Source organism: Antennarius striatus, chromosome 14 (genome assembly GCF_040054535.1).
Source record: "Antennarius striatus isolate MH-2024 chromosome 14, ASM4005453v1, whole genome shotgun sequence".
Classification (NCBI taxonomy): domain Eukaryota; kingdom Metazoa; phylum Chordata; class Actinopteri; order Lophiiformes; family Antennariidae; genus Antennarius; species Antennarius striatus.
This window is the reverse complement of record NC_090789.1, coordinates 3,382,044-3,404,466: the sequence shown is the minus strand read 5'-3', so window position 1 is coordinate 3,404,466 and position 22,423 is coordinate 3,382,044. Positions and strand designations below refer to the sequence as shown.

Genomic DNA, 22,423 nt, shown 5'->3' with positions numbered 1-22,423 from the left:
ATCAGCACTGAATGACTAAATGAGATTAGCTCAGGAATGGGCGGAAGAGTGGGGATGTTGATGAATGTGGGCCTGTCTAAACTGAGCCATCTCCATCAAGCAGCTGAACAAAACACGCAGTGTTGGCTCCGTGTTTTCATGGTGACAACATGCTACAGTAACATGTGCCACCTAAACCCTTCATGTCTTTATACAATCCTGTTAAAGTGAAGATTCTGAGCTTTAAATTGGATAAATTCAATTTACAACGGATGGGTTGGAATAAAACAGTAGAAATTAGCTTGTTAATTAAATGTGCATTCATTTTCTCTGTTAAGTAACCCATCTATAATTTTAGCCAGCGCGCTTTCCAGTATGATTTATTGAAATTTGAACATGCACACACTTAATATTTCAAGCACTCCATGATAACCCTGCATGAGAATATGCTTATTTGCATGCTTGCAGAGTCTGGAAGGTTCAGAGCATATCTGTCCAGTAAAGATAGAGCTGATTAGCTGATTTCTACCAGCGCCATGAAAATGATCAGTTTGATAGCAATTGATGGAAAAAAATAACACTGCACTTTCAAACTGGATCAGCTTTGATTTGATCTTAGTCCATCCTGAAATTGAAACAAAGAATATATGTGGATCAGTAGGTTTGCAACTGAGATTTCATTGGTTGTCTGCGCCAGACCTGGGGGAGAAAACAGGGGAAATATGATGCAAACTCAATATTTCACTCCGGGAAAAAAAACTTCTATTTATATAAGGTGTATGATAAGAGTAAAAAAAGGTTAATGACACTGGAAAGAATGAATCAATATTACAAAATAAAATTCTTGGTTCAATAATTCTGTTCTCTGATAATAAATAATAATATTGGTTTCAGATGATTAACAAGACTTAACCTTAAAACAACTGGCAATTTGGCAGTCAGCCAGACTCTAACACTTTAATGCTTTTATTTTAATGGGCTTTAATCTCCTCCTAATCACTGTTCAGTTATGGTTCAGTCATATGCTTTGATATTTAATCAATCAGCTCCTTTATTCATGTGCCTCTTGTAATGAAAATGAATCTAATTTATATCAGTTAATTTTATTTTCTTAATCATGCAGGGATTTTCATGCTTGGGTATTTTGAGTGTCATAAACTCTCTTCTGTGAAGACCTTTGTTGTTATTTTTCAAACTGATTAATCGGTTAATCTCATAAAGTGTTATTATTAGAACGTGAAACAATTCATAAAATAATAATAAGATGACTTGAAGCCCATTAATATGATCTTTATTACATGTTCAGGTTCTGTTTTTCTGGTGCCTCTTTAGTGAATGCTTTAAATTCATGTCTGATCACTCAGAAGAAAGATGGAGGGAGGAGGGATGATGGGATGGATGAACATTAGAGATGTGGCTTTGTCGCCACCCTTTGAGAGAAGAGAACACAACAGTTCATGGTGTCTAGAAAGAGGAGGAAGCGTGGAAACAGCTCCCTCCGGCACATTTCCTGTGATGAAGTGAGGCCTGGTCACACAGCAGGAGCGCAAGCCATTTTGTTCAGTGATGGAAGGGATGGAATTCAGTACACATAAAATACACAAACTTAAAAAAGCAAGAGCATGTGGAAATTTTGTGAATTATAATTTCTGGACGTGGTAATGCTAATTTTGATAACAGCTTTCAACTGAGAGTGAAATGAAGAAATAAAGAAAGAAATCCAACTGAAAACGGAATTTTTGCTGATTATTTTAGCACCACTGATTTTCATTCTTCAAAATACTAATACTAATAAAAAATGATGTTGCATCTTGTAAAATAGAATTGATATCCTGTTTTTGGTGACAGGATCCACAATGAATAAATTATTTAAAAAAAAAAAAATCCTGTGGGTTCCTGTACTTCCTTTTCTTTAAATTTTCCAATACCAGTCACGTAAGTCTTATAAATGTTCACATAGTGGTGAACATTTATATGGTGAATTTAGCTGAATTTAGCTTATTTGGAGTTAATTGAATAACTTATCATCTTAATTGTGGAAAATACATTTATAGCCACACAAAAGTGCTGTGATTTCAGGAGTGAAGTGGATTTATCATTGAAAAGTTCTGTAAACATGCTCTAAAAGTTGTTCAGAAGACATGAAAATAAATTGTTCCAAATGCTTGTTTTGAACTTTTTGAAAGTTTTATTATAATAAACAGTGCCTGAGGTTGAAATCATAAAACAAACACAGTGAAATAATATTTTTGAAATACATATTTTTTAAATAATTTACATCAGTAATCAGATAACTAAGCAAGGCTAGTTATATGGGGGGGGGGATGCCCCTGTGCGCTTTGATATCTTCTACGCCCCTGACTAAATGACCTCTGTTTGAAACAAAATGTTGCTTTGATGAAATCAAAGTACAAAACATTTCCGCCTTTCTGTTACGTCACGGAGTTACATGTTGTTATTGTTGTTGTATGCAATCACGTGGTCCAAAACAAACGTCTGTATTGGTGCTTTAAAATCCATTACTGGCGCTACTTGCGCCGTAATTAGTGTCGCGTTCCTCCACCGCTCGACCCTCCGCCCGGTGAACTAACTTTGAAACAAACTAGTCCCCCACCCCCCCACCACCCCCCGGCTCAGCTCAGCCGCGGCGCACGCGGCGGAGGAGTCGCGCGCACGCTGGTTGTCATTAACGTTAATAACGTTATCTCTCGCGTCACTCACGCGCCCGACGTCAACATCCGCCGCCGCCGCCGCCGCCGCCGCGGAGGAGGACGGGACGGGACTGCGGTTCAGGTGCACCGCCGTGATTGAGACGCAGAAGTTCGGCCGCTAACGGAGCCCTGAACGCACCGCCGGGATAACGCCCCGAGTCGTCGGTTGGCGTTAATCAGTTCCAACGTAGTTCGGCGTCCTTTTCCCCTTTCATGTCTTCCAGTCCGGCTGGTGATGGGACTCGGATGAGGAGCGACCCGCCGTCGGACCCCCTGTGCGAGGTAGGAAAGCAGTGAATCACCGGGAGATACCGGTGGAGGATACCGGGGAGTCGTGCGAAGTGGAGCGGCGGTGTGTTCAAGTGCGGTTGGAGAATTTAAGGATCCAAAGTTAGTTTGTCGTCCGCTGGAGCGAAACATTTGGCTAAGTGGCGTGTACCAACCCCCCCCCCCCCCACAACTCACATCTCGCGGTTTTAACCACCATTGTTATCCGGCCGCGTTTGCGGTTTGACGTGGAGACACGAAAACTTGCGCTAAGTGAGCGCAAACGGGACGGACAACAAGGCGGCCATTGTACCGGATCAGCGGATTAACGGAATTCCTTTTCTCTGCGCTGTCTGAACGGACTCCAGCCCCCCCCCACATCCACATCCACACCCCCACATCCACACCCCCACACCCCCACATCCCCATCCCCATCCCCATCCTCTCTGTTTGCGGGTCCAACATCTCCATCGGTCCCGCTTCCACCTCTTGACACCTGCGTGGAAAAGGTGAGACCAGGAGCTGGATGGTGGTCCAATGAGGAGTCGCCACTATTGTTGATTATTGATTGGTTATTTTCTCTCTAAATAGTCAGATTCGTGTGATATAGGTGGCTTTTTTTAAATTTTAGGTGCACAACTTAAAGAAAAACAGACAATCCTCACATTTTATTGTCAGATAGAAGAAGCAGTTGGTAAAACTGCTGCTTGTCATTCAATCAGTGGACTGACTGTTTTTTTTTTTTTTGGCCTTTAACCCCCCCTCTGGGGTGGATCTGATGAGCATGAGGAGGCAAATATGTGTCAGATAGGTTCCTTTGGGGGTGGGTAGGGGGTGTTTGTCTGCTGGTGTGATAAAGACTCGTCTCATCAGGGGGTCAGAATGTTTCGTTGGACCGAGATGTGGTACGGATGGATTGAGTTTTTAAAGATGAACACAGATTTTAAAAAAAAATTGTTACCCCCCCCCCCCCCAAAATGCTGACATCCTCCTTTAAAAACACATCATACACAACATGCACCCCCTCCCTTCGTCTCCTATGTAGCCAACCAACATGTGGGGAGGTAATCCCAGCTATTAGGGTAATCTCCTCAGTATGACGATCAATAGGGGAGGGTGTGCGCCGACTGGCAGACAAGAGTCGTGTGTGTGTGTGTGTGTGTGTGTGTGTGTGTGTGTGTGTGGGGTGTGGGGATGAAATTTGTGCTAAAGAAAAATTAAATCGTCCAGATTAGGTCAAGAGACCGGGGTCTGGATGGGGGAGTAGGGGGTGGGGGCAGACAGGAAGATGTGAGGGTAAAGCCATCTCTACTTGGGGCAGATCCCTCCTGTGACAAAGGGCCAAAAAACATTTGTGTTAATCTTAATCTGGAATAAATGAGGAGGAAAAACTTCAAATTTTATCAGAGGGGAAGACGTATAAGATGGCAAGGAAATAAGATGACAGGTCTCAGTCATCGTGCTGCGTCCCTGAATGCATCGTGAAGTAGTTCAAATGCAGTCGGTGCTTTTTGGCTCACGTTCAGAATATCCCTTGTGTTACCTTTAAAAAACAAAATCTACGCAATTCTTTTTGGGTCGGTCAAATGATTTCCCTGAAATTGCTTTAGTCATGGCTCGCTGCAAATAATCCCATTCTTGCTAAAATGATAAAGCATTTAACTGCTGCAATCCTTCTTATTAGAACACTTTAACACCCAGATCCTGCTTTTTTCCCCCTACTTCCCCACCTGCGCCGGATTCAGTGCTTATGATATCACCTTTCAAGGACTGACAGTTACACTTAAATGTAAGTGCACACGTCTGCAAATATGAGGATCTGCCTCTGCAGCCTTAATAGCGTTTGCACATACATGAGCACGTTCCTGCTGAGGGTGCATCCTGCCGACGGTCCAACCTCACCGCAGCGCAACACGCAAACGGCCTGCACGCTTGATTGGGCGAATTGTAACACGGGTTGGTGTTTGTACCTGAAGTCAAAGTGACCGATTGGGATGGAGGCACTCCTTTAAAATATTTGCGTTATCCTGCCATGATGTGCGGCACGAACCGATCGATCAGTCAGAAGAGAAGTGTTTTTTTAAATTTTTTGTAAGATTGTTAAAAATAACGGCTTTAGATTTCAGTTATTTGAAGAAACGGGAGATTTGTAGTGACTCAGATAGGATGCTGGAAATAAATAGAACGTGCCCTTTAAGTCTCCAGTGGAGGGACTGGAGTGCAAACACTGGCAAAACGTCCAGATGGAAGATGGGAGGGATGAGTAAGGCGTCCACAGATCCCTGCTGCTCGGCCCCGTTGAGACAGAGGGAGACGAGATTGGATAGTTTCTGAGGGAGTCCGGTTACCGTCGGCTCATTCTGCTCCATAGAGGCGGTGGTGTAAACGATGCAATGCCCCTATGGGAAACCTAATCCAGACCCCGCTGCCAGCTGTCATTCTTTTACCGCCGGGTAAAATCGCTAAGCAGGTATCGCCTTACCCTTCAATCCTTACCTTAATCATAGCAGGAAGTGACACGCATGTCGTCCTCTGCGGCGAATCAACATCGGCCGTGTTATTTGAGAAATCCGATCTCAGGTATTGATCAAGAGCTACATGAAACAGAAGAGACGTCCGCCTCTTAGACATCAGACGATGCTGTAGATTCTTAAAAGATTGAGTAAGAAGTTAATTTGAATATGTTGGCTTTATCTACTGGTTATGAGGAATTTTAGATTTAAAAATAAATTGACTAGATAAGGGGTTTTAAATTGAGCTGTGGTGATTTGTGAATGTTGTTTGTCTGTAGACAAACGGATGGTTCAGACAGAATCAGCAGATTCATAGAAAACTAAAAATGTTTTAAACTCATGATAAAATAAGTAACGGTTGAGTTTGGTCATTGTTTCACGAACAACTTGTATATTTTAGAAGCTGCGTCTCCAAATCCAGAGTGCCCTCTGTTTTCATCCATTTTTCCACATTGAAAACTTTTCTTTCCTTAGTCATCGATCACATGACGCGTTGGGCTGAATCCAGTCAAGCTGGATTCTTGACCTCTTGACCAATCAGGGCCTTTGTTTCTGTCTGCATGTGACAGCTCTGAATTAAAATGTGTTGCACAACAGAAACAGAAAACTTATTGATGTGTTTGATTACCAACGAGGTTTATATTCATTTTTAAAGGGACGAAAATGAGATGATGACCTTGACCTTGAGAAAAGAAGGTCAATGTCAAATTTCGACTTTTGTACACTCAGAAACCGAATAAGATAGAAAGACGAGGGAGAAGGCCAGTGTTAGTAAGACCGTAAATTAAAGCTAGTGCTTTGATCTACCTACGCAATCCCTTTGATATATGGTCAAAGCTTTGATATACGCACTCCCTTTGATCTATGCTCAAAGACCTACCCTGGAAGTAGGTCGGGGTAAGTCACGGGATGTTGCAGTCTCTGCCTTGGTTTTTGGTACAACCCGCTTGAAAGCAGTGATGTACTGTGATTGTCAGCGTTCGTCCGTCTGTCCGTTTGTTTGTCCGTTCATTTGTCCACCAAATATTGTCGCAACCGTTGCAGATAGAGAGATGAAACAAGAACACATTACTCGGGCGGCAAAGGGGATGAAAGTTAGATGATGACCCTGACCTTGAGAAAAGTAGGTCATGGTCGAATTTCAACTTTTGTACACTCAGGAACCGGATAGGATAGAAAGACAAGGGAGAAGGCCAGTGTTAGTAAGACCATAGATCAAAACTAGTACTTTGATCCACCTATATAGTATCTTTGATCTATGGTCTTACACTGGCCTTCTCCATATGCACTAGTCTATGCACTAGGCAGGTACTACTTTTAGGGAACCCTGACCTTCAGGGTACCCTGACCTACCCTGGAAGTAGGTCAGGGTAAGTCGCAAGATGTTGCAGTCTCAGACTGCCTTGTTTTTTTTAAAAATTAGATGTAATTTTAGAAGAATTCAGTTGAATCATGAATGATGTGAGGGTGATGCAGTCCCCTTCATATCCCACCATCGTGTTCCGTTTGGGAGCATCTGAGTCACCATGGGACGCCAAGTGGTAAACTTTGGTATTACACGCCTGGTCATCATCTTAATGTTAAACCGGTTTGAATATCTTGACCATGTCTGAACGTAGTGGTTGCAATTTTGTTCCCAAGTAAAAACGTGTTTCTTGTTTCTTACTCTAACTTTACAAACAGGGTGAGGACATTGTATGCTAATCTGTACATATATAAAATATGTGAATCTCTTTAATGAATTGGCAGTTTGATCTGAAGGTGAGGCTGAAATGCATGAAGATGACTGGCCAAAAAAAAGAGACCAAGTTAAAGACAGAAAGCAGGGTGATAGAGAGACATAAAGGGAGACAGTCGGAGTGAGTCTGAGCTGACCTTGCCATGATAATCTAATCCCTGTCGAGAGTGCTTTTTTTAGAGAGCAAGTTAATACCAGCAGATTATACTCCAGTGTCTCCCACACTGGCCAATCCACACTAAAAAATAGTGCTGGTGGATCTTCAGGCCCACCGCAGCAGATAATAAATCAAAATAGGCAAGAGTCAACAGAACTTCCCCCTCGCAGCTTATCTGTGCTGTTTTGTTCCGGGTGGCATCCTTGATGTCGGCGCCTTAGCTCCGCCTCTCTCTCTCTCTCTCTCTCTCTCTCTCTCTCTCTCTCTCTCTCTCTCTCTCTCGTGTCTTGTGTGTTCACTTTTCCACAACAGGTAGCATCCCCCGCCGCGGATCGCTCTTCATCCGTCGCCCTTCGCTTCGCAGCACCGAGGGGCATCCACGATAAAAGGCCACTCATGGAGCGGCTCATCTCATGCTACCAAGAGTAATCCCTGTATAGTATGTTGTGTAACCAAGTGGACGCTTCGACCAGGACGGGGGGGGGGGGGGGGATGGGCGCCAATGTGCACAAGTTTGTCCCTGCTTGTGACTGTTGAGCTCATGGCGGTCTAATCTCTTAGGTACATTAGGCCGTTTGCCCACAAAGCCGCGCTGCTTCGCTGTTCGTCGTTCTAGGAACGCTGCTCGCTCTCAAATCTACCGGCTCGTTTTATGCTATTTTTTTTAAGCACCTTGCGGGGATTAGCGTGGTTGTTATGTGGAGGTGCTGTGCTTCCCAAAGCTGGTCATTGTTATAGTTATTTGCACACGGTAAAACCGCATCGGACCAGAATGATGAGTGTGCGAGGGTTTGTCGGGGTAGCTGGTCGAACATCTCGTTTCATGCTCTCACCTTGGGGGGGGTGTTGACATCCTCACATCTGGAAGGAGTCGAAGAACGAGCAGAGAAAAGACTCCTGCAGGGAAAAACTATTTTTCTCTTTAATACTAGGTCATCTTTCTGCACCGGTGTGACTCTCAGGATGACTTTTACGTCATAAAGCAAATTACTTTTAGGTTGACTTGCTGAAAAATGTTGGTTCTTCAGGCCCAGAGAATAGATTTTTGCTAGCTCAGCAACACAAATTGCACATTACGTCAGGGTTTTTTCTGCAGCGTTACCTTCAGATGCGGTTAGACGTCGTCCCTGTCAGATCCCACAATGCATCTCATTCATTACTTAAATCCCCTGCAGAGAATTATGTTCAACAAATGAAATCCATACGACGGGAGGAGAAACGTTCACTTGTTTCCATTTTTTTCCCCCAATACTAAAGGATGTTTTTAGGCTGTAAAAAGCAAAAAAAAAAGTGGTTTAGGTTTTATGTGCATTACATCTAATCCCCCAAAGAATGAAATTTAATGGTTCATTACAATAAAAAAATAAAAAAGCCCCCAAATATCAATCTTGAAAGAGTCTCCAAAATTATTTCCTAGTTAAATCCTGATGACTTTTTAAAAATGGTCCCTTTTTTTCCTGTTCAAACTCATTTATTTAAAAAAAAGCGAGTCAATTGAATCAAATAAATGTTTCCACGATTCAGCTCTTAAAAAACACATCATGTGACTCGACCTTCAGTCTACATGTAATTTTTTTCAAACTGAAATCCAATTTGTAATTTGTCCATTGCATAAGCAGACATGTTTGAGCTTTTAGGTTGCTATGACGACATGACAGACAAATGGGGAGTGTTTGGGGATCCCCCCCTTTCTGTACAGATTGCATTTACACCATTAGTCACTCATTAGTTGTGTGTTGCGCTTCAGACTTGAGCCGTGGCTTTAGGGGCGACCGTGGCTTTGACCGCCAGCATACGGTCGGTCACGTGTCGCCTCCAGTCCGGGGTTGCGTTGGCACAGGATTGTCGTCGTTGGTAATATTTGGATGACTTCAGCACAAACACGCAAACGCAACCAGGAATTCCACATCCAATCAGGATGGTTGGGTCGTTCTGGCATTTTTTTGGTGTCTTTGCTTCTCCCAGATCCCTGCAGGAAATCACACCCACAGGTTTGGTGCAGCAACCAGACGCACATACGTGCATACAGCATATGCACAGACCTTCCCCCTCCCACACACACACACACGCACATACACACACACACACACTAGCTCTCAGCATCAGTGTTCCGACCATAGGGAGTTTGTGCTGAGCTGGTCGGGACGTCAGGATGAATCAATGCGAGGACAGCTGACTGGACATGCCTATTCATCTGCCAAAGAAAGGAGAGAGAAAGAGGGAGCGAGGGATTCTAAAAAAGAAACGAATTAAGCCCCGGAGCAACATGTTTGCCATCTGCATCACTTTATCCTCCAAAGAGGTCTCAGTATTTACAGACTGAAAAGCAGACGAGGGGGGGGGGATAGATGGCCAATGTACGGCGAGGAAGAATGACTGTTATTCACAAAGAAGGAAATGTATTTCCTGGTTAAACACACACACACACACACATACACACATCACACGTCTTTTGTCGGACGGATCAAATGTGGGATATGACAAATTGCGCACGTCCGACGCGTAGGCCTCTCCGACAAAATCGTAAGCCGGTGCTGTAGAGGCGGCAAACGCCACACTCGCGGCCCGTTTCTGCCCATCTGTTGCCCCCGGCGCTCTGACTTCATCCCCATTGTGTTCACTCATTACACTCGCCTTTAACCTGAACCCCATAATTGCCACCGTCCAGTTTCTCTCGCTCATCCATCCGTCCTCCCCCCCTCGTTCCACATCGCCCTGGCGCTAATCTGACGGCGTCTGCCCACCAGACACCTGTCACGTTCAGGGGAGAAAAACCTCCCCGACTCCTCCTGACACCCATTCCGGTAGGAGGGGATCATCACGAGCCCACGATCGGGCGTGCATCCAGGCACCTCGGATGAAAGCCCGAATAATTGGACAAAGTTAGAAAATCGTGTGATTTTTAAAAAAAAAATTCTTTCCCCCCCCTTTTGTATTCAAGACAAGACAAACAGGACTCATCTTTGGTCCCGCCTCCTCGCCGTGTTGGAGGACAGCGATGTGGACGAGGCCTCTTTGCTTTAACAATACCTCTCTTGACCCCCCAACGAGGGATGGAGAGCCAGACGTGAGGCGATGTGACAGTTCTGGTGCGGCCAACACAATAGCAGGTCTTTTCTTTCTCCAATGCCTGACTGGTTAAACAGCCATGTAGAGAAGTCTGACAAATTAAAGGTTTAAAGGTTTATCAAGAATACACTTTGATCTACTGTTTTTTTCTTTTTTCTTTTTTGAAAGAACAAAGGTCAGTTCTCCTGGACGGGTTTTGGGTTGAATGTGTCTGAAGTTTTATCTTTATAAAGGTTTAATTCTATGATATTTAAATAGTAATATTTAGGAATGCGCTTCATTCCCCAACATCTCACCCCAGTTTGTGGTTTGTGTGTGTGTGTGTGTGTGTGTGTGTGTGTGTGTGTGTGCATAAATTTGCTGATAATGGACTATTGATCGTGAATTAGAGTGAACTGCCCCTTAGGGTACATCCTGGTTGACCAGGGATGAATGCGTCTGTTCATGCTTGGCCTCACACACTCAATTTAAACATAGGGAACCCAACGAGTGACACACACACACACACATGTGGGTGTGTAACGAGCACAGACCGCTGTCGCTCCTCCACTCAGAGGACAAAGGTCATCGGTTTTAGGGACAAGGAGTTGTCGGTTTGAGATTCTCCTCCCGTCGGTTATCCAGTCGTTGTTTTTATTGGGTCTTTGCTTTCAAGTCGTCGCCTTTAATGTATTAATGAAGGCGTCTGAAATCAAAGAAAACAAGTTCCCTTTGTGTTTGTGTCACATTCAGCTCGGGAAGCGATGACGTCCACTTGTGTTTCCGGTTTGCAGCTCTAGCAGGTCATTTCTTTTTACTTTTCTCTAGTCTAAATTAAGTTTTAAACTTCACAGACATGCCAGCCTGTACTATGCTGAAAAAAATGTCCCAGTGTACTAAAAAGAATGATATAATAATGTAATATTAATGACACCCAACTGTTTCTTTCATCTGTTTATGAACTGTTAAATGACGACGGTGTTTCTTTTTCTATTTCCAGATATTTGTGGCTAAACGCTTCGCGGCATTGCTTTTTTTTTTTTTTTTTTTGACACACTTGCGCTCCAGCAAAAGCAATGGAGACTGAAGAGAGAGAGGAGGCGTCGCCGAACTCGACGGCGGAGACGGACGAAGTGGCGATCTCCGGCCACGCCTGTGGGATCTGCGGGCGAAGCTTTCCTCTCCTGAGCTCTCTGTCCCAGCACATGAGGAGACACACGGGGGAGAAGCCGTACAAGTGTCCCTACTGCGACCACAGGGCGGCGCAGAAGGGCAGCTTGAAGGCCCACATCCGCAGCCACAAGCTGGGCCTGCTGGGCCACGATCTGAGAGACGCGGACGGAGCCCTAGACGTCCCCGAAACGCTCGAGCCCTCCGAAATTGTCAGCACGCCACAGAAAAGTCACGCCGTCAATGGGAAGGTGAAGAAGAAAGGTACGAAGAAGAAAAACAGGGACGGCGTTGAGGACGGCGACGAAGACGACGGCGTTTCCTGCACCTGCAGCGTTTGCGGTCAAGTTTTCTCTCAGGTGTTGCTCCTCAAGTCGCACATGAAACGCCACCGCAGCTCCCAGGATTACGGGTGTCGGATCTGCGGACGCCGCTTCCGCCAGGCGTGGTTCCTCCAGAGTCACATGCGCATCCACAAAGCGCAGCTGCGAGGAGACAGAAGCAACGAGCCGCCGATCACCATCAACGGGGTTCCCCAGGACGCGGCGTCGCTGGTGAACGACGAGTGCCTCTACGAGCTCTGCGGCGGCTGCGGGAACTTCTTCTCGGACTGCAGGGCGCTGCGTTTGCACGAAAAGCTGCACAAATTGAACCACGGCTGTCATCAGACGCAAAAAATACGTCAAGAACAGTTTGAAATGTCGGAGACGGACGCCGATAAAAGACATTTTCTGGAAGGTTTGGACCTCATGTGTGTCGGTCCAAAGAGAGTCTCTGAGGAAAAGAGTCTTGGCAGGCGGATTCCAGCGCTCGATCCAGTTTGCAGCTACCAGGCGTGGCAGTTGGCCACTAGGGGGCGACTAGCCGAGGTCACAGAGAAAGGTCACGGATGGGAGGAACGGCTCGCTGACGCCGAAGTGGCATACGACGTGGAGAAGGGCGAGTATGTACCCCTGAAGCCCGACAGGAAGAGGAAGCCGGCGGACGCCTCCAGTGCTTACGGTAAGAAGATAAAAGGCGACGCCTACCTCGACCGGACTCAAGGGGGCGACAAGCCGCTCTGCCAGAAGGATCGCATCCTGTTGAACGGACTGGGTCACGCGTTTTACGAGGTGCTGCAGACGAGGACGGCCAAAGACGTTGGGCTGGCGGCGGAACAGGCGAACATCGTGAGGAGCAGAGAGCAGGAGGGTAAGTCAACCGCCTCATCGGACCGTCGGTACAGTTAAGACGGGATTCTGATCGCTTTGATGACGGGGTTCAGGTCAGTTAAGCCTCTGTGATGAATATTATGTTCTTGTGTTTTTAGTGAATATTCATGGATGTGCAAATACGACTTTTTCAAATTAGAAACAAGTCCAGCGGTGCTGATGAACCAAAAGTCTCTCTGATATGAGAACAAGTCGTTCTCTGGGGGGGAAAGGCAGTGAGGAGACGCTGTGGAGAAGGGAGACCTCTAGTGAACTTCTGCTTCCTCTTGTTTAAGCAGGAAGGGTTTCAAAAGACTTTGTCACCTAATTTTTTTAAAGACTCTTTATGTCAGTCAGTTCCTAAAATATTTTTGCCCACTGTCACTCGTGAAAACAAAACCCTAGGTTCACAATCCGGGAGAATGTCTGCATTTACTTAATTTATGCAAGAAATAAGTTTGATTTGTAAAAAGGACACTGTTTTTGTGAAGAGATAAATCTCACAAGTAGCACATTTAATAAACAGGTTCCATTGATGAATTTACCACAACTAGATTTATATGAACTTTTATGGAAAGGAAATAAGGAAATTTGTGTTTAATGAACACATAAGAGAATGATTGAAGTAACAAGAACCAAGGCAGTTACAGACTGAAACGTCCCGCAACACCCCTGAATTCACAATGTTACCCTGACCTGCTTCCGTAGGTCACAGATCACAGCTAGTGCTCTGACCTACTTTCATAGATCAAAGCTCGACGGTCTTAGTCTAACTGGCCTTCTCCCTCGTCTTTCTATCCTATTCGGTTCCTGAGTGTACAAAAGTTAAAATTTTACCTTGACGTACTTTTCTCAAGGTCAAGGTCATTATCTCATTTTCATCCCCTTAGATCAAAGCAAGTAGGTAGATCAAAGCAAATAGGTAGATCAAAGCAAGTAGGTAGATCAAAGCAAGTTCTTTGATCTACCTTTGATCAAACAAAGTGCATAACTTTGACCATAGATCAAAGCTAGTGCATAGGTAGATCAAAGCACTACCTTTGATCTATGGTCACAGCTATGCACTAGCTTTTACCAAATCTAGTGCATAGCTGTGGTCAAAGGTAGTGCATAGGTAGATCAAAGCTAGTGCATTGGTAGATCAAGGCACTTTGATCTACCAATGCACTAGCTTTGATCTATGGTCACAGCTAGTGCATAGCTTTGACCTACCCTGAAAGGCCAAAGATATGCACTAGTCAGGTACTACTTTCAGGGCACTGTGACTGCCTTGTTAATTATATCACTGTGTTTTATAACTCTTTCTCCGTGACGTTGCCCCCCCCCCAACCCCCCACAGATAAAACAACACACTTCTGTCATCACTGTGATTTCCACGCCAGCGACGCCTCGGCGTTCGGGTCCCACCTGCTGCTGCAGCACCAGGACGTCCTGGGTTCCCTCAGCAAACACAGATACACGGACTACCTCAGGAGCAGGAGCGTGATGCTGAGTCAGCCGTACTGGAACCCGTACACGTGTCTGCCGAGCCACACCTCCACAGAGCCCATCGTCACAGGTGCTGATGTCAAAGGTCAGAGGCCGCAGCCCGACGACGCTGAAAGCCTCCTGAACCTGTCCTCAGCGGGTGAAGGACACGCCGCGGTGAATCACGTGGTGCAAACCAAAGGCCTGGTGAGGCATCAGTGCCCGTACTGCGCCCACACCAGCAGCTACCCAGAGGTGCTGTGGATCCATCAGCGGCTCGCACACAAAGTGGACGCCAGCAGCTCGGTGGCGCCCAAGTGGGCGCCGTACATCAACAACCCCAAGAGCTTAAGGTCAAGCGTGAACCAGTGGAGACGCACCGGACCGCCGCCGTTCCTGGAAGGTAAGGACTGCCCGGTTTTTCCTGCGCCGAGGAGCCAGCGCACGGTGCCTCCAGAATACGCCATCCACAAGGGCAGCAAGCACGCGGCCCCCAAGGGCCAATCAGGAGTCGTCAAGTCCAAGCATCAGCCAAAGGAGTCTGGTTCTGATGAGACCGTGGGAGTCCTACCTCACAAGAAATGTGGTGAAGAGAAGCGGGCGAAAGACAGTGAAAGCAAGCGCTCCGGTCGCCGGGCGATGCCGTCCAGGATTCTGGTTCCCAGGAAGAGCACGGCTGGATACCGGGTCGCGTGTCAGCCCAAACCCACGGCCCACCCGTCTGCAGGAGAAGCAAACTTCCCTCAGGAGGGTCTGGGTTTCATGTTGGCCAGAAAACACGGCGCCGCTCCATCCAACCCCACCGCGGACGGACCCCCACCCCGCAGGCAGTCGTGGGACTCCTCCTCCAGCCCGGCGGGTCCCGATCTGTGGGCGTCCGTCAACATGTGGGATCACAAGGCGTATTTCGACTCGCTGCGTTTCGCTCAGGGAAAAAACGACCCGGCGGGGGACACGCCGATGGACGTGAATATTTTAAGCCTCCTGAAACACTACAGCCCCCACGACCCGGCGGGTCTCTACCAGCACTGGGGGTTCGTCGATCCCAGGATGGATCCACAAGGTGAGGAGTTTTTGTTCGCAGGTATTTAGCTCAATATTGACTCACGTTATAAAACACTTGAAGAGCAGAATGAGAAATGACAAACGTGTCACTTTTTTTTTTTTTTTCTTCCCAGCGCTGCTGCAGTTCAACGGAAATTACGGGAAAGAAGTCGGTTCCGCCTCTGACGCTTCTAAACAAGTAGGTTTTATTTAATCACACAACTCAACTCGATGGCGTTTTTTTTTGTCCGTGTTTAAATGCGGCGTGTCGTTTCCACGCCAGCGTCTGTCACGCGTTTTGGGTCGTCGGTCAGGAAACTTTAAACCCGGGTCTCATCAGGGGGCGGGAACATAAAATAAACCGTTTTGAGGTGATTCCAATGCAAAATCTCACACTTAACCCCCCCGCCTTTCCTCCCCACCCCACACAGGTGAGCAGCCACTCCAGTTCACCCTCAGGATCTCTCCACAAAGGAACGTAAACCCCCATCAGGTTCGGACGCCGCCGATCAAGGAGGACCCTCGCCCTCCCCCTCTAGGAGAAGCAGCCACGACTCCTGAGGAGACGGCGTCACGGATGTCACGTGTAGTTCTGGTTGTTTCAGTTCAAATGTCGTGCATGCGTGTTTGTTTGTTTGTTTTTGTTCAGTGTAGATAAGTTAGGTACCAACACACACACCAACGCACACACACGTCCTATAAAAACAGGTCTCGCTCCAGGTCGTTGTGAAGAGGAAATGTTTGCAGGAAAAAAAGGTCACAAACACCTTCAAGTCCAGACGCCACTTTAAAAAGATGTGAACACATCTCAGGTAGGACCTGAACGCATCACTTTACCTCCATTTGAATGTTTTTACGGTGCCCACAGTTGGGTCACATGACCTGCTTTCGTCGTTCAGTTTAAGGTCGGTCATGTGATCGTCTCAACATTCTTCAGTAAACTCCACAGATGAAATATCCGCTTTTAAACCCCCACATTCGTAGAACGTTTCAGAGTTCGAGCCTATGCAACTCTTTAAGGTCTGTTTTAATCTGCATCCAGGCTTTAGCTTCAGTGGCCGATCAGCCACCAGAACAGGACCTCTAATGAAATATACCTACGCTGGTGGCCACCATCGTAGCCGATTGTCAAACCGACCGGTTCAAACGACCACCTGTACGTCCAACAAGGAAACTGTCGAGTTGGTCTCGTTCTCTCCCTCTCAGGAAACGTCGGGTCGTTCCTGTTTGTGGAGCATCGTGTCGGCAGAAACCGCTGCAATAGAATCAAATGCTACCAGGAAATATTTGTATTTTTAAAAGTTGGTTCCTGTTGGCAGATCCGTTCAGCGTTGATATTTTAGTCCTCAGTCTATGCATTTGACAGAAAGCCATCATACTTTTTAATTCTTGGGAGAATGCATGAATTATTTTCTCGGAGTTTTGACTTTTATGTGTGTTTTTTAAAAAAAATAGTGAATTGTTTTATTTAATGTTCTAACTTGTTTGCAGAGTGGAATTTTATCACTCGTAAATATTTGATATTTGTAGCAGCAGCAGAAAATGTTTTTTTAAAATGATTTTCCTCAGCGACTCGTTCGAGTGCTGGGTTGTTAGTGAATGACGGCACTATTAGAGATGTTATTGATATGCACTGAAGAAGAGGAGTGACAAATGTCGATTTTATGCAAGTTTAACTTTTTTTATACAGTCTTTAAGCTTAAAGTTGAGCTCTTACAGTTTTTGTGACGATATAAAAATGTTTCAGAATTTTGTTGGTAACAGAATTTCTATTTTCAGCAACTCCTCATTTTTGTCTGACTGTGAAAATAAAAAAGTTCATGTAGATTTATATGATAATAGTACTGTTGTTATTACCAAAGCATCTCGCATGCAAAACACATGTTTTTTGTTATACAAATGTCAACTGAAATTTCAGAATTACAGTTAAAATTTGATTGTGCTTATGTTGTACTAACATGAAATTGTTACTATCCATTAGTATAGTAACAATTATTATAATATTAATTATAGTATTACCACTAATAGTACAGTAATTTCTGGTCGCCTCTAAATGCTGCAGTTGCTGATTTTCACCAGCAGATGGCGAGCTATGTCAAGAGATGGCGCTGCTGAGGCCCTGCTTCATTTACACCAAGGAGGTCATGAAGTCAGTTATTTAACAGAACATCAAAAACGAGAAAGACAATTCTATCAAATCTTGCATTGAGAGTTTTTTTTTAATGTGAATGTGGAGGGATGATTTGATTTTGAGGCTCCTGAGGGTTTTGATGGAAGGTTTTGCGGTTTTTATTTTGCAGCCTTTGACAGGTTATTCACTGAGTACCAGGCAAGTTACTATTACCTTTCCTCCTCAGTTTAATCCCATCCTAATGGAGATCCTCATGTGGCAGTTGTTTTTTTCTTTAAATCTCTGGTTAAAATGTTTGCTGTGAAACATCTCCTAACACATTTTCACATCCACAAAATATGGAGAGAGTTTTGATGGAGACTTTTATCAGATGTTTAATGTCAAACTTGACTGGAACAAATTCACAGGGAACTTTTAACAAAATCACTAAAACCATTAAAATAAATCCCCCCCCCAAAAAAATCTGACATCAACTGTTGCCTCACATATCAGTGGATGGTGAATATTTGTACGACCGTGTGTGTGTTTGTGTGTGTGGACACTGGTGTGCCTGCACGTCCTTGTCACTCTGTGTTTGTCATTGGGTGGTGGTGTAGCTTGGTGCAGTGACAGCATGGGTTCGCTGCCTGAGAGACATCAGAGATCATGTTCTCAGAGCGAGGCTCCGATTGGCCACGGGCTCCGGGAGTGGAAACTGTCAGGACGCTCCGAGCGGCAGGAACGCAGCGACATATGTTGTCTGACAGAGAAACGCCCGGCTGTGGTCGAGCAGAGAGGAAAGATCGACCGGTGGCCGATTGGACTGACAGCTGTCAGGACCAAGTTAGTGTGTGTGTGTGTGTGTGTGTGTGCCAAGTGAACACTGCATCATAAAACTGACTTCATTTTTGAGCCGTTCTTTCGTTTTAAATAGAGCTGTGCTCCTCTTAGAAATGCATTTTTTAAGAGTTTGTCTGCTTTTTTGCCGTATTGAAACCTAATAAGTAAAACCAAAGAACACCCCCCCCCCCAATATCCATATAATAAGATCTGTCTAAGAAGATGGTAGATGTTAGGGTTATTGTCCTCAAATGTGGACCCAGTTAAGTAGAATTATGTATTAAGGTCATATCATAGGTTCTAAGAGGTTAAAGGTCAAATTTCTGGCCAAGTAAGGTCAAAATAAAGTATAAAAGCGGTTAATTTATGTTAAAATTGAAGGTAATGAAAACTTACACTTAGATGTGTAATAATGGAAAGGTGTGGTATTTAATGTTATATGATGACAGTCTTTTAACGTATATTCTTATGCATCTTGGACCGAATGACATTGATCAGGAATGAAAGTTAAGTAAAACATTTTTTCACTAAATGTAATAGAATAATTCACTCTGTGAATTTAAAGTAATTTCCAGTTAGCCTGGCTTGCTCTTTCTTTTAATTGCGACATTAAACAATATAATCATAGGCTTGATCAAATAATGGAAGCCCGCATTCTCAACCTGGAATAACACCTTTATAAACGGAGACGTTTGTCGAGCCTTCATGGTGAACCCGCTTTAAAAGACAACAAGGATGAAGTGTGACATTCGAGGTCGAGGGAGACGTGCAGGAAGAAGAAAGCGTATCCATCAGATTAACGCACTGTAATGTCTTCCTGGTCTGGTTCCCAGCATCAGTGATTTATCAATGCAAAGCTAATAGCATCAATATGAATCTAACTAAAAATCAATACTTCATTACCTAATTGTTAGTGGGAATGAAGAAGGATGATTGTATGAGACAGCATCCGAGAGCATCTGGAGTTCACAGAGACATCTGGAGGAGAAACTCCAACAGTGACTGCACACTCTGCTGCAACGCACTTTTAATGAAGAGAGAAAAAAAAAATCAATGGATGAAGCTTTAATATGGTAAAACACGAACAACAAACAGTCAAAACCCAATGATTTGTTGTAAAATGCTACTGCAAGGTTAAAACAACGCCATTCCTCACATTTTATCAAAAGCTTTTCCACCACAAACACACTCAAACGCGCATAAAAAGACCCACACACACACACACACACACACACACACACACACACACACACACACACACACACACACACACACACACACACACTTCTGAGCAATCCATTTAATACAGCGAAGGTCCAACAAAAAAGACTTGGGAGTCTCACACAAAGATATCAAACCCAGACAGGCCTCCTGGACCTCCAGCATCCATCACTTATATGTTAAACAGAGTCTGTTGGTAAAAATCAATATCATGCAATTTGGTGACAAAGATGCATAAAATAAATCCAAAATCTAATCTCTTCAGCTACTTTGAAGTTGAGTCGACGGATCTGGAAAGTAAATCATGGCGATACACGTTTGAACTTCCTGAAACCTCGGCCAGGAAAACAATCGTCTTTTTTTCGTTAATGCGGGATCGCAGCTGCTTGTGAAATATTACGCGTAGAAGATTCATGTATGTGGACGACAATCTATTTTACGTGACACTCAGCACGACTTTTTCCCGCCTTGTCTTTCTGAATGGAATGCTAACAGGACTAGGATTTGAAGGGTGGTTGTTGAGTTTGGGTGCATCTGGACTCAAAGATGGGTCCAGATCCCATCTTTCACTCTTGGAGAGATCTACTAGGAAAATGTCCAACTTCCTTTGGTAAGACTGGACAACTGTGACCAAATGATTGGCGTTGAGTCTCTCACAGTCTTTGTTTTCCATTTAGGAGTGTTTTAGAACATGTACTTCTTTGCTATTTCCTTGTTTGTCATGATGTCTGCCTTTTCTTTTCAAATACCTTTAAGGTATCACAATCGTGAGCTGCAGCTTTAAGAAGAAGACAGGATTTTATCTGGATGGTGCCAAAATACTGTAAATCTCTCAGGTAAAGGTATTATTTGTTATGTCAAAGATCTCGCCGAGGGGGCCGACACTTGTTAATGCTTCTGTAATTTATGAAATGGTTATTTACAGGCTTTGAATTTGTAGTATAGAGTGGAAAGAGCGTTGTTGGTTTTAATTGCTGCGGAACAAAGTACATGACAAAGCCCGGGAACAGGAAAGAAGCCAGATCTTTCCACCGTCAGGCCACTAATAACACATCACAGTGACAGAGATGCGCCTCCTCTCTACCTCGCTTTATCGATCTCCCATCTCGCCGTTAATAGTGTTGTTAAACACCAGCTCTTGGCTCTTTACTGTGTCCGAGCCCCTCCAACAATAAAACTCTCCATGTACCTTTTAACATGCCTGAGAGGACAGAAACAACCCCCCGGGGCGTAAAGGAGGTAGTGATTCAGTTTCTGAAGGACGTGTTCAGGTAATAGTCTTTTAAATGTTTCTTAATTTGTGTAAAGCAAAATGCGCCGCACATATTGATCCGCTTGCTGGAACGATCGGCTAACATTTTATAGCGAATCGCTATCGGGGTATCTCTACAGAGATATTTAGCATTGCATACAAAAGGTACTCGACTATCTGACAACGAGGTTCCGCAAGAGTCGGTCCTCGGACCGCTGATCTTTAATGTGTCTACATTCTCCAAACCATTAATCATAGATGTTGGGGTGACTTTTTGCAGCCCAGTACAGAAGAGAGATTGTTGGATTCATAAAAGTCAAGAGATTTCCTCCCTGTTTCAGAAACATATTAAATGTGGATACCGATAAAAATGGATAATGATCGGAATTTTGAGAATCTTATCACCAATGAGACAAGAACCGCGTTATGTCACTTTGAAAGATATATCAAAACATAAAGCGTTTGTATCTTAGATGGAGTGTGAGAAATTGCATGCGTTCATCTCTTCCCCCCACCCTATATATATATATATATATATACATATATACACACACAAGTGTAAATAAGCTTATACATTCTAATTAAATTGTTTCGAAAGTAGGGCTTTACAGAAGGAGTGATAGCGATTTCCAGATTTAAAAACCATCATTTACGCGAGCGTTAAACGTCCTTATGCACGGCGTAATGAGTGAAATGTAATGTAATGCACATGCTTAAGCAGCAAACGTTGCATTAAGTGATTGCCCATAGGTGGAAAAGATGGAGGAGCGCAGCCGAGGCAAACAGTCGGCGGTGGTGTAGCAGACGTCCAAAGGGAGTTCAAGTCTTTAGTCAAGGACTGCTTTTTATTCATTGAACAATATAAAACATGACAAAATGCCTACTCAAAGAGAATCAAACATCCTCAACCCTTCCCACAGGGACTTTTATATAGGGCAAAAGCTCCTTCTATGTCTCTCTTCCTCTCTCTCTCTTCTGGGTGGTGTGCATGGGGATTGTCAGAATCTCTCTCTTAAACCCCCCCCCCTTGACAAACAGCCACCATGAGCGTTTGTAGCCATGTGGCGACATCGGTTTTTGACCTTCACAGCCTGTGCAGCTTAAGAAAAAAACCCAACCTGTTCTCTTTATTTTATTCATTAAGACTCGTTTCACATTGTTTCATCTATATTTTTTTTGCAGAACGGCATTGAAAACCTTTAATATGCAATGAATCAAAAAAGAAAAAGAAAAGAAAGAAATCAAATCGTTTATTTCTGGCCCAACCTGGCAAAGACGAGATGAATCCAGTGTAAAGTAATTTGTCACAATTTGCCAACCTTTTGTCAGAAACTCCACATTGCGTGAAAAGAAAGAAACCGCACACGCGTGCCTCGAGCCTGCTGAGATTAGAAAGACACAACCTGGTACATTATTGGAGGGGTGGTGGTGGTGGGGGGAAGCGTGTTAGCGCTTTGAAACTTTTTTGATAGTGTGTGAGCGCGGTTTCTTTCGAGCAGGAAAAAACACAACATTCGAAGAGCATAAGTGCAATGTTTGTTGTTTTTGATTTCGCTGATGCCTCAGGAAGGATTCTCTAAGCTTTGGTGGTGAAGCTTTGAAGTGAGTTTTATTAAAGGTATGCTGTGTGTTTATCCTCTCAAAAAAAAAAAAAAAAAAAAGAAAGCCGATGATTTTTATTTATCCTGCTAATGCCAGGTTTTAGGTGTACAAACA

General features: G+C 44.4%; 1 protein-coding gene across 1 annotated transcript; it reads left to right on the top strand.

Moving 5' to 3' along the window:
• Nucleotides 1–2,664: 2,664 nt before the first annotated feature.
• LOC137607471 (zinc finger protein 516-like) lies at nucleotides 2,665–17,073 on the top strand. The gene is made up of 5 exons (XM_068333271.1): nucleotides 2,665–2,972; nucleotides 11,414–12,774; nucleotides 14,113–15,303; nucleotides 15,419–15,483; nucleotides 15,716–17,073. The coding sequence occupies exons 2-5, from the start codon at nucleotides 11,490–11,492 to the stop codon at nucleotides 15,764–15,766; spliced, it is 2,592 nt and encodes an 863-aa protein (XP_068189372.1). The 5' UTR covers nucleotides 2,665–2,972; nucleotides 11,414–11,489; the 3' UTR covers nucleotides 15,767–17,073.
• The last annotated feature ends 5,350 nt before the right edge of the window (nucleotides 17,074–22,423 follow it).

Excerpts from the sequence above, each read along its gene's own strand:
- LOC137607471 (XM_068333271.1), top strand. The coding sequence starts at position 11,490 with ATGGAGACTGAAGAGAGAGAGGAGGCGTCGCCGAACTCGACGGCGGAG. Across the intron at positions 15,304-15,418 it reads TCCCAGGATGGATCCACAAG|CGCTGCTGCAGTTCAACGGA; the intron begins GTGAGGAGTTTT and ends TTTTCTTCCCAG. Across the intron at positions 15,484-15,715 it reads CCTCTGACGCTTCTAAACAA|GTGAGCAGCCACTCCAGTTC; the intron begins GTAGGTTTTATT and ends CACCCCACACAG.